Source organism: Drosophila melanogaster, chromosome 2L, assembly GCF_000001215.4.
Source record: "Drosophila melanogaster chromosome 2L".
Lineage (NCBI taxonomy): Eukaryota > Metazoa > Arthropoda > Insecta > Diptera > Drosophilidae > Drosophila > Drosophila melanogaster.
In genome coordinates, this window is record NT_033779.5 from 12,170,545 (window position 1) to 12,182,738 (window position 12,194).

The 12,194-nt window shown below is 38.5% G+C and overlaps 5 protein-coding genes and 1 long non-coding RNA gene across 7 annotated transcripts in view; 3 read left to right on the forward strand and 3 right to left on the reverse strand.

The window, feature by feature from the left end:
• The first annotated feature begins 5 nt into the window (after positions 1–5).
• CG17217 (uncharacterized protein) lies at positions 6–688 on the forward strand. The gene is made up of 2 exons (NM_135711.3): positions 6–355; positions 413–688. The coding sequence occupies exons 1-2, from the start codon at positions 113–115 to the stop codon at positions 650–652; spliced, it is 483 nt and encodes a 160-aa protein (NP_609555.1). The 5' UTR covers positions 6–112; the 3' UTR covers positions 653–688.
• On the reverse strand, positions 660–2,042 carry CG6583 (uncharacterized protein). Its single transcript, NM_135712.4, has 3 exons — positions 1,879–2,042; positions 1,573–1,758; positions 660–1,380 (listed from the first exon to the last, which is right to left on the reverse strand). Exons 1-3 carry the CDS (start codon positions 1,928–1,930, stop codon positions 1,154–1,156), a joined length of 465 nt encoding a protein of 154 aa, NP_609556.2. The 5' UTR covers positions 1,931–2,042; the 3' UTR covers positions 660–1,153.
• Positions 2,043–2,436: 394 nt separating this feature from the next.
• On the forward strand, positions 2,437–3,547 carry crok (crooked). Its single transcript, NM_135713.3, has 2 exons — positions 2,437–2,586; positions 2,665–3,547. Exons 1-2 carry the CDS (start codon positions 2,526–2,528, stop codon positions 3,057–3,059), a joined length of 456 nt encoding a protein of 151 aa, NP_609557.1. The 5' UTR covers positions 2,437–2,525; the 3' UTR covers positions 3,060–3,547.
• On the reverse strand, positions 3,546–4,094 carry lncRNA:CR43356 (long non-coding RNA:CR43356). Its single transcript, NR_047942.1, has 2 exons — positions 4,032–4,094; positions 3,546–3,980 (listed from the first exon to the last, which is right to left on the reverse strand). It is a non-coding gene; the product is annotated as a long non-coding RNA:CR43356 (long non-coding RNA).
• Positions 4,095–4,459: 365 nt separating this feature from the next.
• The window catches only part of bru1 (bruno 1), a 138,435-nt gene continuing 130,700 nt past the window's right edge, over positions 4,460–12,194 (forward strand). Inside the window, exon 1 of the mRNA NM_001273478.1 lies at positions 4,460–4,876. The gene's annotated coding sequence lies outside the window, so the exon portion shown is untranslated. The remainder of the gene's footprint in view (positions 4,877–12,194) is intronic.
• atilla lies at positions 4,907–7,342 on the reverse strand. 2 transcript variants are annotated; one of them, NM_135714.3, is made up of 3 exons: positions 7,000–7,342; positions 6,260–6,430; positions 4,907–5,226 (listed from the first exon to the last, which is right to left on the reverse strand). In NM_135714.3, the coding sequence occupies exons 1-3, from the start codon at positions 7,052–7,054 to the stop codon at positions 5,021–5,023; spliced, it is 432 nt and encodes a 143-aa protein (NP_609558.3). In that variant the 5' UTR covers positions 7,055–7,342; the 3' UTR covers positions 4,907–5,020. The 2 variants fall into 2 exon arrangements, with proteins under 2 accessions (NP_609558.3, NP_001260408.1); NM_001273479.1 differs by having other exon boundaries at positions 7,000–7,208.

The window sequence follows — 12,194 nt, forward strand, 5'->3', positions numbered from 1 at the left end:
AATGAAGCAAGTGTGTTACTTTATTTTCCTTAAACTACAAGCACGCCCGGTCATTTTCATTCCGATTTGGATATACTTTCTAAGTTTATACAAATCCCCAAAATTTCACATTATGAGACAGCAGCTGCTGGACGAGGAGTTCGAGAATCTGCGTCGCGTAGCGCTGGCCATATGCGAGAATCTCGGGAGACCAAAAGATCGGGAGATATGTCGAAGCACTCTAGAAGATCTGGCCAAGTTCCGCCAGGGATCGTCGATTAGGATTAAGGAGAATGTGCATAAGTTCCTGATGTTCTATCTAAAAGTTCTGAGATGGTCGTACAAGAATCAGCCAACGGATCTATATCGCAAATGGGTTAATTACATTTTTCAGTTAAGTAGCGATCATTTAGTAAATGTTTCAATTTTTCAGTATGGACAAAACTTTGGCAAGGACCCAAAGTCTGCCCCATCGGCCGGCAATTCCGAGGATGAACAGCGTGTTTGGTTGGAGGAGGGCAAGTCCTTTTACGCCATGAAAACATTTGAAGATGGCTCCACAGTTGTTTACTCAGCGGTGGTTAAGGATGCGAGAGCTGGTTGGTCGGAAAATGGTCTGAAAACTCTGATGGAAACGCAAGTGGGCTGCGCTTTGAATCGAAATGAAAATTGAATTGTTTAATACTCTTAATATAGTATATATTTTCATATTCTGTGTGTACAATTTACTGGTTTTTCGATATGGTAGTGGTTATTCGGATATGGCAGGTAAATACTAGTAATAAATATGTCAAACGTAAGCATTTTCGGAATGGTCATTTTTTAAAAATCAAATGTAGTAAAATCATTTTGAAAACATGTTCATTAAGTTAACTATATAAAAAGTACAAGCGACATAGGAAATTTACAATTGTTTAACGTTACTTTTCATTTAAATATTTTAGCTAGTTTTGGTCTGTAAATTTACCTGCCTCTTGTTTGGATATTGTAGATAACTAATGTACCTATACGATTAAAATGTTTTCAACTTTTCGACTTAATTATAGGCAGGAAAAAGGTGGACGGAATGTGTTTTTGATATCAAAAGTCAATCCTAGCTTAGATATCATGTGGAGTGGCGAAAAGGCACTTATTGCGTGTTTCGTTTGTGGTGAGGATAAGCCTGGTTTTCCTATTAACTTCTAAATATTCTGGAGGCAACGCCAATCAACAGGAGTCCCAACAGAAGCTGCAGGGATCCGTGCATTTGAACTAAGCTGGAACCATTGCAGCTGTCGCTGGAGCAGTAGCACTCCTCCCAGTACACTCCGTTTTCGTAGACTCCCCAGTTACAGACGCCAACCACTCCGGTATCGGAAACGGATGCACATCGTCGGATCACCTGGCGCCAACGACCGTCCCCTGGAAAATATAATGTAATTATTAATTTGTACACACATATTTGCCAAGAGAGATAATCCATTGGACACCTATTGCTGCAATAGGCAATAATCACAGTCAAGGTAAAATGGTAACCACACAAATGGACTGATCACAAGATCCTTGGGAAAATACGATACTTGTGGAGTTAGGGCGTACGCTACTCCTACTTACAGATGAATCCTCTCGGTCCCTGCTGCACCACCTTCATGCAGAAGGATCCTGGCATGTGGCTCTCGTCGCTGTTGCACTCAATGGAAATGTGCTCGGTGCGGTTGAATCTCTTGTAGGCGCCACAGCTGTCGTGTCCCTTGCGATCCTGGTCGGAGGAGCACTGGTAGCATCGAATGGCCCAGCTGCCTGTATGAAGTCAACAATTAGTTAAAATTCCTCAAAAACAATTGCCAAAGCCACACCCAAAAGCCGAGATTAAAAGGTGGCTTATTGGGATTCGTACGACTTGGGATTCCTGTGACCTACCACATATGGCCAGGGTGAGCAGCAGGAACGTACAACGGAGCAGGACATTCATTTTTTACTTAAAACTGTTTTGTGCGCTTTGTTTAACTTAAATAAAATAGAATTAAAACAAGAAAATAAATAACGCGAGTTACTGTGTGACCATATGGTAGATCGCTATAAAATACCAAACTATGAAAATACCAATATTATGTTTGCCATCTAGATATTTTATTTCAAATATTATTTCTTAAAAAATATAAAAATATAAGCACGAATGTTCCAAAAAGAAACGTATTTAATACATTTGTTATTCTCTAATTAAGCCTATGGCTCTCGTTACCGAATTTGTATTATGTTCTCTATGCCCAATAGTTGTATCTATTTAAGTGTATGGCCTATAAAATTTAAGCGAGGAACTACTGAGCTAGAAATAAAATTCTTGTTCTGCAACATTTATTTTTCTGAGAGGTTATTTTTAAAATTTGCAACGGTGTTTTCAAGCATGAACAATATTGCCACATGGTTTTGGTTTTTATCCTGGTTTGTGTCTAGGATAATGCATATTTTGGAGATTACTCGAACGCTGCTCACACGGTCACACTGCTATTTACACGCCCAAAAAAATTGAATCCAATTGAAACGCGAAGAAAAACATAAATATAACGATGAAAACACTGGAGAAATATATCCTATTCGCCATCGTGCTCTGCTGCCTGCTGCAATTGGGTAAGTTCGTGATGCCAAAACTGCGCCTGCGCAACCGACAGCAAAAAGCAAACAAACCCGCATAACTACTTTTTCCAGGCCAGGCGATCAAATGTTGGGACTGTCGCAGCGATAACGATCCCAAATGCGGGGATCCTTTTGACAACAGCACGCTGGCCATCACCGATTGCCAACAGGCGCCGGAGCTGGAGCATCTGAAGGGCGTGCGACCGACAATGTGTCGCAAGATCCGGCAGAAGGTGCACGGTGAATGGCGCTACTTTCGCAGCTGCGCCTACATGGGCGAGCCGGGCATCGAGGGCGACGAACGCTTCTGCCTGATGCGCACTGGCAGCTACAACATCTTCATGGAGTTCTGCACGTGCAACAGCAAGGACGGCTGCAACTCGGCGGGCATCCATAGGCTAGGACTGATGGGCGTCCTAACTGGCACACTGCTCTCGGTGATTGTGGCTCATCTTCTGCGGCAATAGGTGGATCCACCTGCTTCAGCTGTAGCCAATGCCACGCCCCATTTGCCACAAGGCTGATCAGATAGTATAAACTGTATTAGCATGCTTGCTTGTGTGTTCAACGTAGATATAAAAACTGAAGAATTCTATAATTGTAACCGAGATATTTAGCAAATATTTTTAAAATTTGTAAATTACCTTAATTAGCAGTAACTTACCTGACGCGCGAACAGTCTTGTGGTGAATGAGCGATGTGTAATCAAGTGCCTTTTCTGTAACGGACTCGTATTGTAACTTAAGCCTGGAATACTATTTCCGTCCAAAAAATATCTTACGCCTATGACATTCCATCTCGTAAACTGAATCTTGTAATACTTTCTATTTTCTACATTTATTTTGTAATGTTTTTGCGAAAGATCGCCTAGTTTTAGTCGACTTACAAGTTTTTATTGTAATGCGATGTCAAATAGAACATTTTTGAATAATTAAAAAAAAAAACGGTTATACACTAGTCGACCATTGTTATTGTTTATTCAGACTGCAGATGAGAATAACTCATATATATATTATATATTTATATATATATTCACATCCAGAATCTCTCTGCAGACCTCTTATGCTGTTTTAATTAGTAAGCCTTCTTGAAACGATTCTATTTGGAAAAGTTGGGCAATGGGGCGGCTCCATGTCCTTAGCTGCAAACTCATTTGATGAGGAATCTCCCGGAAGCACATTTTGAGTCTCACACTGATTGTTACGATTTCCTTGGACATATTCGCCAGATTTTAAGTCATCTTCGTACATAATACGTTTGTTGGCTGGACCAGCCGACTCCTCCAACGGTACGAAATCAAATTGCAATCTGCGTTTTACGGCACAGTTCTTCTGGAGATTTTCCGAACCTTGACGACCAGGAGTAGTAATTAAGTAATGGTTTTCCATCTGAAAAAGCCAGCAGTTAATTTAAATTCAAACGAAAAACGTATATATTGCCTTAAATAAGCTGCATTCTAATCCGAAAACTTTTCGATTGTAGCGCCTATGCTTTCTATTGTGTTTCATAGAGTTGAAACGGTTAACAAAATTCAAATCAAGGTATAACCTATAACGTATTGTAAATTTTTCTCAAATTAGGACCGATTGGGAAATATAAAACAGGGGAACATGGGAAACTTTGAGAAATTTTAAAAAATTCTATTTAAAAACGCAGATCTCTATAGTCTTCATGAAGACTATAATCTTGCATATATATTAACTCGAGTTTCTTAAAAAAAAATTGAGTTATATAAGAAATTATTATAAATTCTATGTTTCTCATTATGCACATGTTTATTCTATGTTCCTTTATGTAAACACAGCACGCTGGGCTGCATTATCGATAAAAGCCCGCACCGTTAGACTTTATCTGCCATCTCTAATTCGCATCTCCTTTCCTTTTTGTTCGTATTGTGCGGTTTCTGCATTTTTTAATGTGTTAATTGTGTTTTAAACTAAAAGCGAAGATAAAATGTTTTGGGTTTTATAGACATAAAAAAGTGCGTGTGATTTAAGCATTGTGTGTGATCGTTTTGATCGTAAATGTGTTGTTTTTTTTAATACGCCGATTGCGAAACCTGCAAGTCCCGTTGATCGCCATTTTGTTTTCCTTTCGTACACATTGTCCACCGTTTTCTTATTGTTATTGTGTCGAGTAAACGTTTTATTTAACTAAACCAACATTAGTTACTAATGGATTCGGTCTACCGCTTTGAGTTTGGTTGCATTCATGACGACGATTTTTCCGACTTCTTATTGCTTAACTTTAATCAGTTGCGACTGGAGCTCTGGGACTACCACAGGTAAATAAATTAGTTAAAAGAGTCCACTTTAGTTTGATTTACTTTATTTTGATCAATATTATAGTTAACATTTACATTTCTCCTTTGTACAGGTATGTTTTTCACACTTATTTAATGCATTTCTGGACCGGATTTGGTGCGGCATCACAGGCTCAAGTTGAGGGCGAGGATCGCCAGGAGAGCCGTTGCACTGACCGCCACAAAGCGGCCTGCTCCGGATGCGTTGCACAGGTCACCCTTGCAGGTGTAGCAGCTCTCCACCTGCCGGCTGTGGGTCACCGTGCATTCGTTGTCCTTCTGCCCGATGGACTCGAAGTGGCAGTCGCGGGACACAATCGTTCCAGCGCGGTCTGTGGATCACAAGTAATTAATAACACATTAATAGTCATCCACAATGGATATCCTCATATTAACAGAATCATGAATACATAGAAATAAGGTTTGTCATCTACTAATTGCGCTGATTAAAAATAAGTCATATTAATGGTTTTAGACTAAATCATAGCGGAAAATTATATATCTTAAACTTTATTATCTAAAACATCGAACATTCCCTCACGATGTAAATGTGAATTGTTTTCAAAGGAAAATAACGTAATTTTCTTAAAGGCATAGAAATTATTAGAAATTATATATGCTAAATTAAGTATAAAACATGAATTTTAGTTGGTTGCATTAATATTTCTATACAAGAAAGCTATGTAACATAACAGTACTGCTATCAATAATACATGTGACTTATGTGCAAAGTATACCATTTACTACCATTGTGAAAAAGCCGGTAATCAACTACAGATGAACAAACAAAAATGTTTAAATTGGCAATTTTTACAAGTCGCCGCCTTGGGTATATTTTACACTATTCCTAACAATTAAACTTCAGTTATAACGCTGTAAAAATTGTTAGATACACAACATTGTTTACTTCTAAATGAGTCACAGGCTCTATCTAAAATTAGTTCACAGTGGCTTGCTAATTTGTTTACCACTTTAATTTTGATGAATTTTATTTTCTGACTAATTCTGTCTTTATCTTGAATATTTTTATGTTTAGTTTTTAAGTATGAACAACTTAGTTTGACTATATTTTTCTGGAATTACTTTCTACTTAGTGAGTCATTATGCTTTCTTGTACAGTATTTAAGCCCTATGATCTTACGACTGCGAAACGCACTGTATCTACTTTGCATACGATTTCAGAGATTGTATATTACTTTGTTTTTTGTTTGCCATATGTTAATTGGAACTCGTACCCTCCAGATCTTGACTCCTCTGTTTGGGTGACATCATGACTTATTAATTTATTTGATTGCGTTCAAGGTGCGTGCGCCTCTGGTAGTAAAATTGGTATGCAAAAGGGGAACTCCGTGGGATTTCACTCACCGCTGGTGACCACCTTGTTGCACCTGGTCACTGGCTGCAGTTGCTCCATGGTGTTGGGCTTGGGCACACTGTCGCAATCCACGGCGCGGATGTTAGAGGCAGAATCGATCTTGTCCTTGGCGCAGTTGGGATCCGTGAGGGATTTGCACTGATAACACTTGATGGCCGATGCTGAAGTAGGCAGATAAGACATATTAATTAATATCAATTAATATTCAATGGCTTGGTCAAGGTCGACCATTTGAATGTGTTTGTTTTGGCTTGTAACCAGTTTGAGATCTCCATTTCGCTCGTAATCTCACTCGATCGCCTTATGTAACGCCCTCAGCCGGAATAAACAATAACTTTAAGCGCGTTTTCTTTCTCAAGACCTCTGTCATTTAACGACTATGAAGCCATTTCTATATACGATTCCAAAACGTACGGAAAAATACGTGAATATTTCTGTTTTTTTATTTATTTATTTATTTACCTAACATTTTCGTGTGTTTCGGTATTTCAAATATTTGTGGTTGGCATTCAAACGTGATGACTTAATGCGTATCATTTTGTTCCAGTTTTTTATGTCTATTTTAATTTCAGAAATGCGTATATAAATTTACCTATATGTAAATTGTAGAGCAATCTTATTATAATTGTAATTGGTTTTCTAAACACCCTACGTTTGCACTCAAAACTGGTTATACTCATTTTTAAAATTACTTTCCGGTGAAAAATCATTCAAAAGAAAAGTCACTTACCACTGTGCATTGTGCACACGGCGATGAGGAGCACGAAAATCACTTGTTTCAGCATATTTGGTGGGTTTTGAACAAACTTTAATATTTGGAAAATGTATTCAAATCGTTTTCGGTTTGAACCGTTTGGCAGACGCTGAACAACTGAAATTAGTTTCGGGTTTGTTTTCAGCACGCTCCACATTCGCAACTTGTTTTCGAGTGGCGATCAGCGTGAAAAGCTCTGCTCATTCACTCAAGAAACTGGCATTAGTTGAGTGAAACTCGGAACGAGTTATGTGTTTGTTATGTCAATTTGGCGATCCACGCATTGGGGTCACTAAAAAAAAAACTATTTTGTTTTGATCAGCAGCTTCGTAGGCGGTCATATAAGAAGTATCTTAAACTACTACTGTTATGAGTGCAATTTGTTGTTAGCGGTGTGAATTGACTGCGGTTGAACTGTGGGACTTTTCTTCAATTAAACTTACTGCGGATAATGGAATTAAATTGCAAAGTGACACAGTTCTCTGATTTGGGCTATCGAACTTTAATTGGAAAGGTGATCGGCGGAATGAGTTCAAATTTAAAGCCAGAAATCTCTGGTTTTGATGCGGCAATATTTGTACTAGTTTCTCTGAGTTTAGTATTGTTATTTTAAAACTATGTTATTAAATCTATAGCTTGACTAGATCTTTGGATAAGAAGCAGCTACTATAAACACAATTGCATGTAAAAAGTTTAAGAAAAGATAATTTTTTTTGAGTTCAATGAACTTAAGCAGCTCTTTTAATCTTTTACGTATAATTTTCAAGCAGCTCAAGAAGAAAAGGACCTTGCAATTTTGCGTGTAGCTTGTTCCTTTCCTTTTTTTTTTTTTTTTGGCACTGATTGCTCATTTTGTTGCATGTTATTTGAGCAATCGGCTCATTGAATCTGCCTCCTTTGTCTGTTACCATGGCAATTTTGGACTAAAAGGAAAATTCTGTGATAAGACCAGCCGTCTGGGGAGCAACAAATCCTCTTCGAGAAGAAAAAGCAGGAGTATGTGTATGGAAGTCACTAAATTGCAATTCCAAAATACGTACAAACATATCTGTAAATCTTTTCAGCTTCATTTTACTTCGAAAGCTGGTTTTCCCTTAGAAAATTGTCGCATTAAAGAAGCTCTTCATGGAAAATTAACTTTTCACGTCTTGCAAGCTTTTTGAGCAAATTTTTAGTTGAGTGCAAAATTAGTTGTTGTCGGCGAAACTTGTTTCAATTGCGCCGCAAAAACAAAACAAAATTTTAAACTCAATGAGTATGTAAATTAGCGAGGAATATCAAATATTTACATAGATCCACTCACAGAGCTTCACTCAACAAATTTGATTTGCAATTAAATGTTTTTTGAAAATATCAACCACCAGTTTTACCAACCAAATAGCTGTATAATTTTTTTTAATTTCTATGTGTGCATGTACATACAACACATACATTAATTCAACATTTTATTCAATTTTAATTCTAAAAATATAAGTAATTTAGTAACACTTATACATTATGTTTCAGAAACTTGTTTCAATTGCGCCGCAAAAACAAAACAAAATTTTAAACTCAATGAGTATGTAAATTAGCGAGGAATATCAAATATTTACATAGATCCACTCACAGAGCTTCACTCAACAACTTTGATTTGCACTTAAATGTTTTTTTGAAAATATCAACCACCAATTTTACCAACCAAATAGCTAAATAATTTTTTTTAATTTCTATGTGTGCGTGTACATACAACACATACATTAATTCAACATTTTATTCAATTTTAATTCTAAAAATATAAGTAATTTAGTAACACTTATACATTATGTTTCAGTCATCAAATTTCTAAATATATTTTCAACTCACCATAAAGAGCTTGGATAATTAGCTATGTCCATTGGATCGATGTAATAGCAACATAATGACTACAAACTAGAATAGTGATAAAGGGTTCAGATGTGCGGGGTCGTCATAGGACATTTTCAATTTCCGGCCTCTCGGCGGGTTTTCGCAGTTCATTGTTCAAATATTTTGCATTCGATTGCATTGCCATGCCGCCAATTTGCCACATAATTGCAAATGTTGAAAAGGGGTTGAGGAGGGCGGTGGAGCAGGTAGCCGAATGTTGTGGCTCATGATTTATACAATATCTTAAGCGGATTTACTTTTCCCATTTTTGCCACATCTCCATCTCACTTCGCTCGGCTTTCCTTTGTGGCGGTGGTCAGATGCAACAGAAAATTCTGATTGAATTTCTTTTATCTTTTATTTTTTTTTTACGCCACCGCATAGAGGAGCATAGAATTTTTTCTATTATATTTCAGATGAGGATGGGGCTGCATGGAAGCTGCAGTTGCATTCTTTGTCGACTTATTTCTCTGGAGATGTTTGCGTTGGTTTAGAATTCAATTATATATTGGGGAAAAGCTTGGCTAAAAGTGAATGGCACAACGAGGCAGTCAACTATTTTGTGGGATACCCTTTTTAAATATTATCTTTATTTAAAAGAGAGGATATATTTTCAAGTTAAGATAAAAACAGTAAGTTTCTTGCTATTTCTATTCAGTACTTTTAATGAACTGCATTTGCAGAGCAATTAAATGCCGGCTATGTTTGCAAACTTTTTCAGCTTGTCTGCGGCGTTATTGGTTGTTATCAACATTATCATCGTGCTGTGGTTGATGTTCTCACCCCTTTCTCGCTTCATATTTCTACTGCCCAATGGGGACCAGTTGCTGCAGGTTGTATCTGGTGTCCAGTTGCCTGTTGCTGACCATTTGGCAATATGATATTTATAGCTATTTCATACTTATTATATTCAATCTGCTTTTCCGCTGCACACGGACGGCAACAAATTGGAGAAAATCCGTTTAAGGAAATTCGACTGGCTGTGCACAATTTTAATAAGCTCGGAGCAGGGGGATCTATTGCGTCTACCCAATTTCTCCATTCGGTTCTGGTCTGGCCAATTGTCATTTCATTTGGAAAACTTGCTCTACCAGAAACGAGCTGAAAATGTTCAATTTCGTCTCAGGACTGACTTTCCTGCATTTAATGGCGGGGAAGAAGGATCGAGGAAGCAAAGTCCATTACCAAAAAACATAAACAAATTGTTTGGCACTTTGCTGGGAAACTAAGACACGCCCATCTAATCTGTTCAATAACTTGGAAAATCATTGCCAATAAATCAAAATGACTTTGCAGGATGTGTGTAGTATCCAAGGCTTCCAGGCCAACGATAAGAAATCAATGTCTGGCCATTGTTGCCTGAACTTGAAGGTCCTTTCCATCGCCTCGCAGTTGGAGGGAAATTTAAAATTCAACACTTTGGGGGCGGCATAAATTGCACATTTTACGCAACATCAGCAGAATAGCGATAGAGGCGTACAGGCAAAGAAATCCAAGCTCCATCCACACTGTACTCAATTTCACCCCCAGCGGCTGTTTAAGGTTAACGTTCGCTCCTTCTTTGCTTATTTTCTCTAGATTTTTAACGCTGCAGTTAACACATCATTTTTCGGGGCATTGTTTCGGTCGCCTTCCATTATCTTTCACTTGCGATCTAATGAAGTGTGCAAAGTGTTGTCTGCCCAGGCCCCAATCCTCCAGTCCCAATCCCCCAACTCAGTGTCCATTCTCGTATGCAATGTGGGGGAGTCACCCCAGTTGCCAGATGCGTAGATGTGTGCCTGTTATCAGAAAGAAAGGATAGGAAAATTTAATAGATACATTTAAGAAAAGCACATCATGTTATTTGAGCAATTATATTATACTAGTACTAGCATAAGTGAATAAATCACAGAAGTAATGAGCATCAGTTAGTTCATTTTTATAAAGTTTGATATTGTTTATGATTGTATGGTTTACTGCATATGATTCTAAACCCCATTGCAGCTGCCACTGTTTCTTTACGAAATGAGCCCCTGACCAATTCGCATTTATGCACCGCTCCATTCGAACGATGCACCCATCCCCATCCCATTCCAGATGCCCCCAAACTTGGAGCTGCTGAACTGCTGCCGCTGCTGCTGTCCACGTTTAATGTCACTGGCAAAGTCGCAAATTGCTGTGCATGAGCTTTTTATGTTCATGCAAATGTCACCAACTGCACCACTTTCTGATGGAGCCTCGCCAGTGCTAGTCCGCCTCTTTTGGCGCCACTCCTTGGTCCCGTGCCCCTTGTACTACTACTACTCAGGCATGAAGACTCAACTTTTGGCACCACTGAAAGAATCAAAAACCTCTTATTTGCTAATAAATATCCAGAAATTAAGCTAAGCTGGCTACTTAACTCTCCAAATAGCTTATAAATCATAATAAATGCCATCATATATCTGTAATAATCCCAACCTTAACCTTCGTTGACTTCTGGCTGAGAATTTCTGCCAGTGTAGCTGGACTAACGTTCCATAATGTGCCCGTTTGCCTGGGCATCCCAGTCCATCGCTGTGTTCTCCGGTCTTTTGTTTGCAATGCAACGAAAAATGCACTCAAAAGTTTACACAGGAAGGCCATAAGTGGCCCACCCAAAAAGCTCAGCCATAGCCGAATCGAGCATGGGGATTGGCGACTGGGAGTCCTGTCCCTCTGTCCCTCTGTCCATTTCGCCGGCTCGGCTGTTGTCCTTTTTAGCCAGTAATTTTGCGCTTAGACCCGAAGAGAGTGAACGAGAAAATCCCTCGCCCCTTTTAGGTTTTCTATCTCTTGTTTTCCGTTTAAAATCAGATGTCGAAATAATTTGCAACACGTCGCTTGGCACGTGGGCATAAAAGCAGTGGCTCTGGGGGAATGGGGTGAGGAATGCTGGCTCTGGAGAAGATGTCTCCAAAGTGGCACGTGTTTATGGACTTTTGCGGAGCAAAACGATAGTGCACTTTTCTCTTGGCAGCAGCGGCATCAGCAGCTCACTTGGCTAAAACCAAAAATGCAGTTTTGATAGAATTGAGCTTAAACGAGATGCAATCTTGAGAACAAATAGATCTGTTTAGAAATTTAATTCCAAAAACTTGAACGTTTCTAGAGAAACAATATTTATATAAGTTTAATTTTGTAGTAAGTCGTTTATAGTCGCAATATAAAGTCGAATCTATGCTCAAACACACTCTATTTGTTGTCTTTGTCCCGAATTAATTTGAAGGTAATTTCGATACTCTGTCCATGTAAATATAACAAAATGAACGGGCATTTAACCAGCA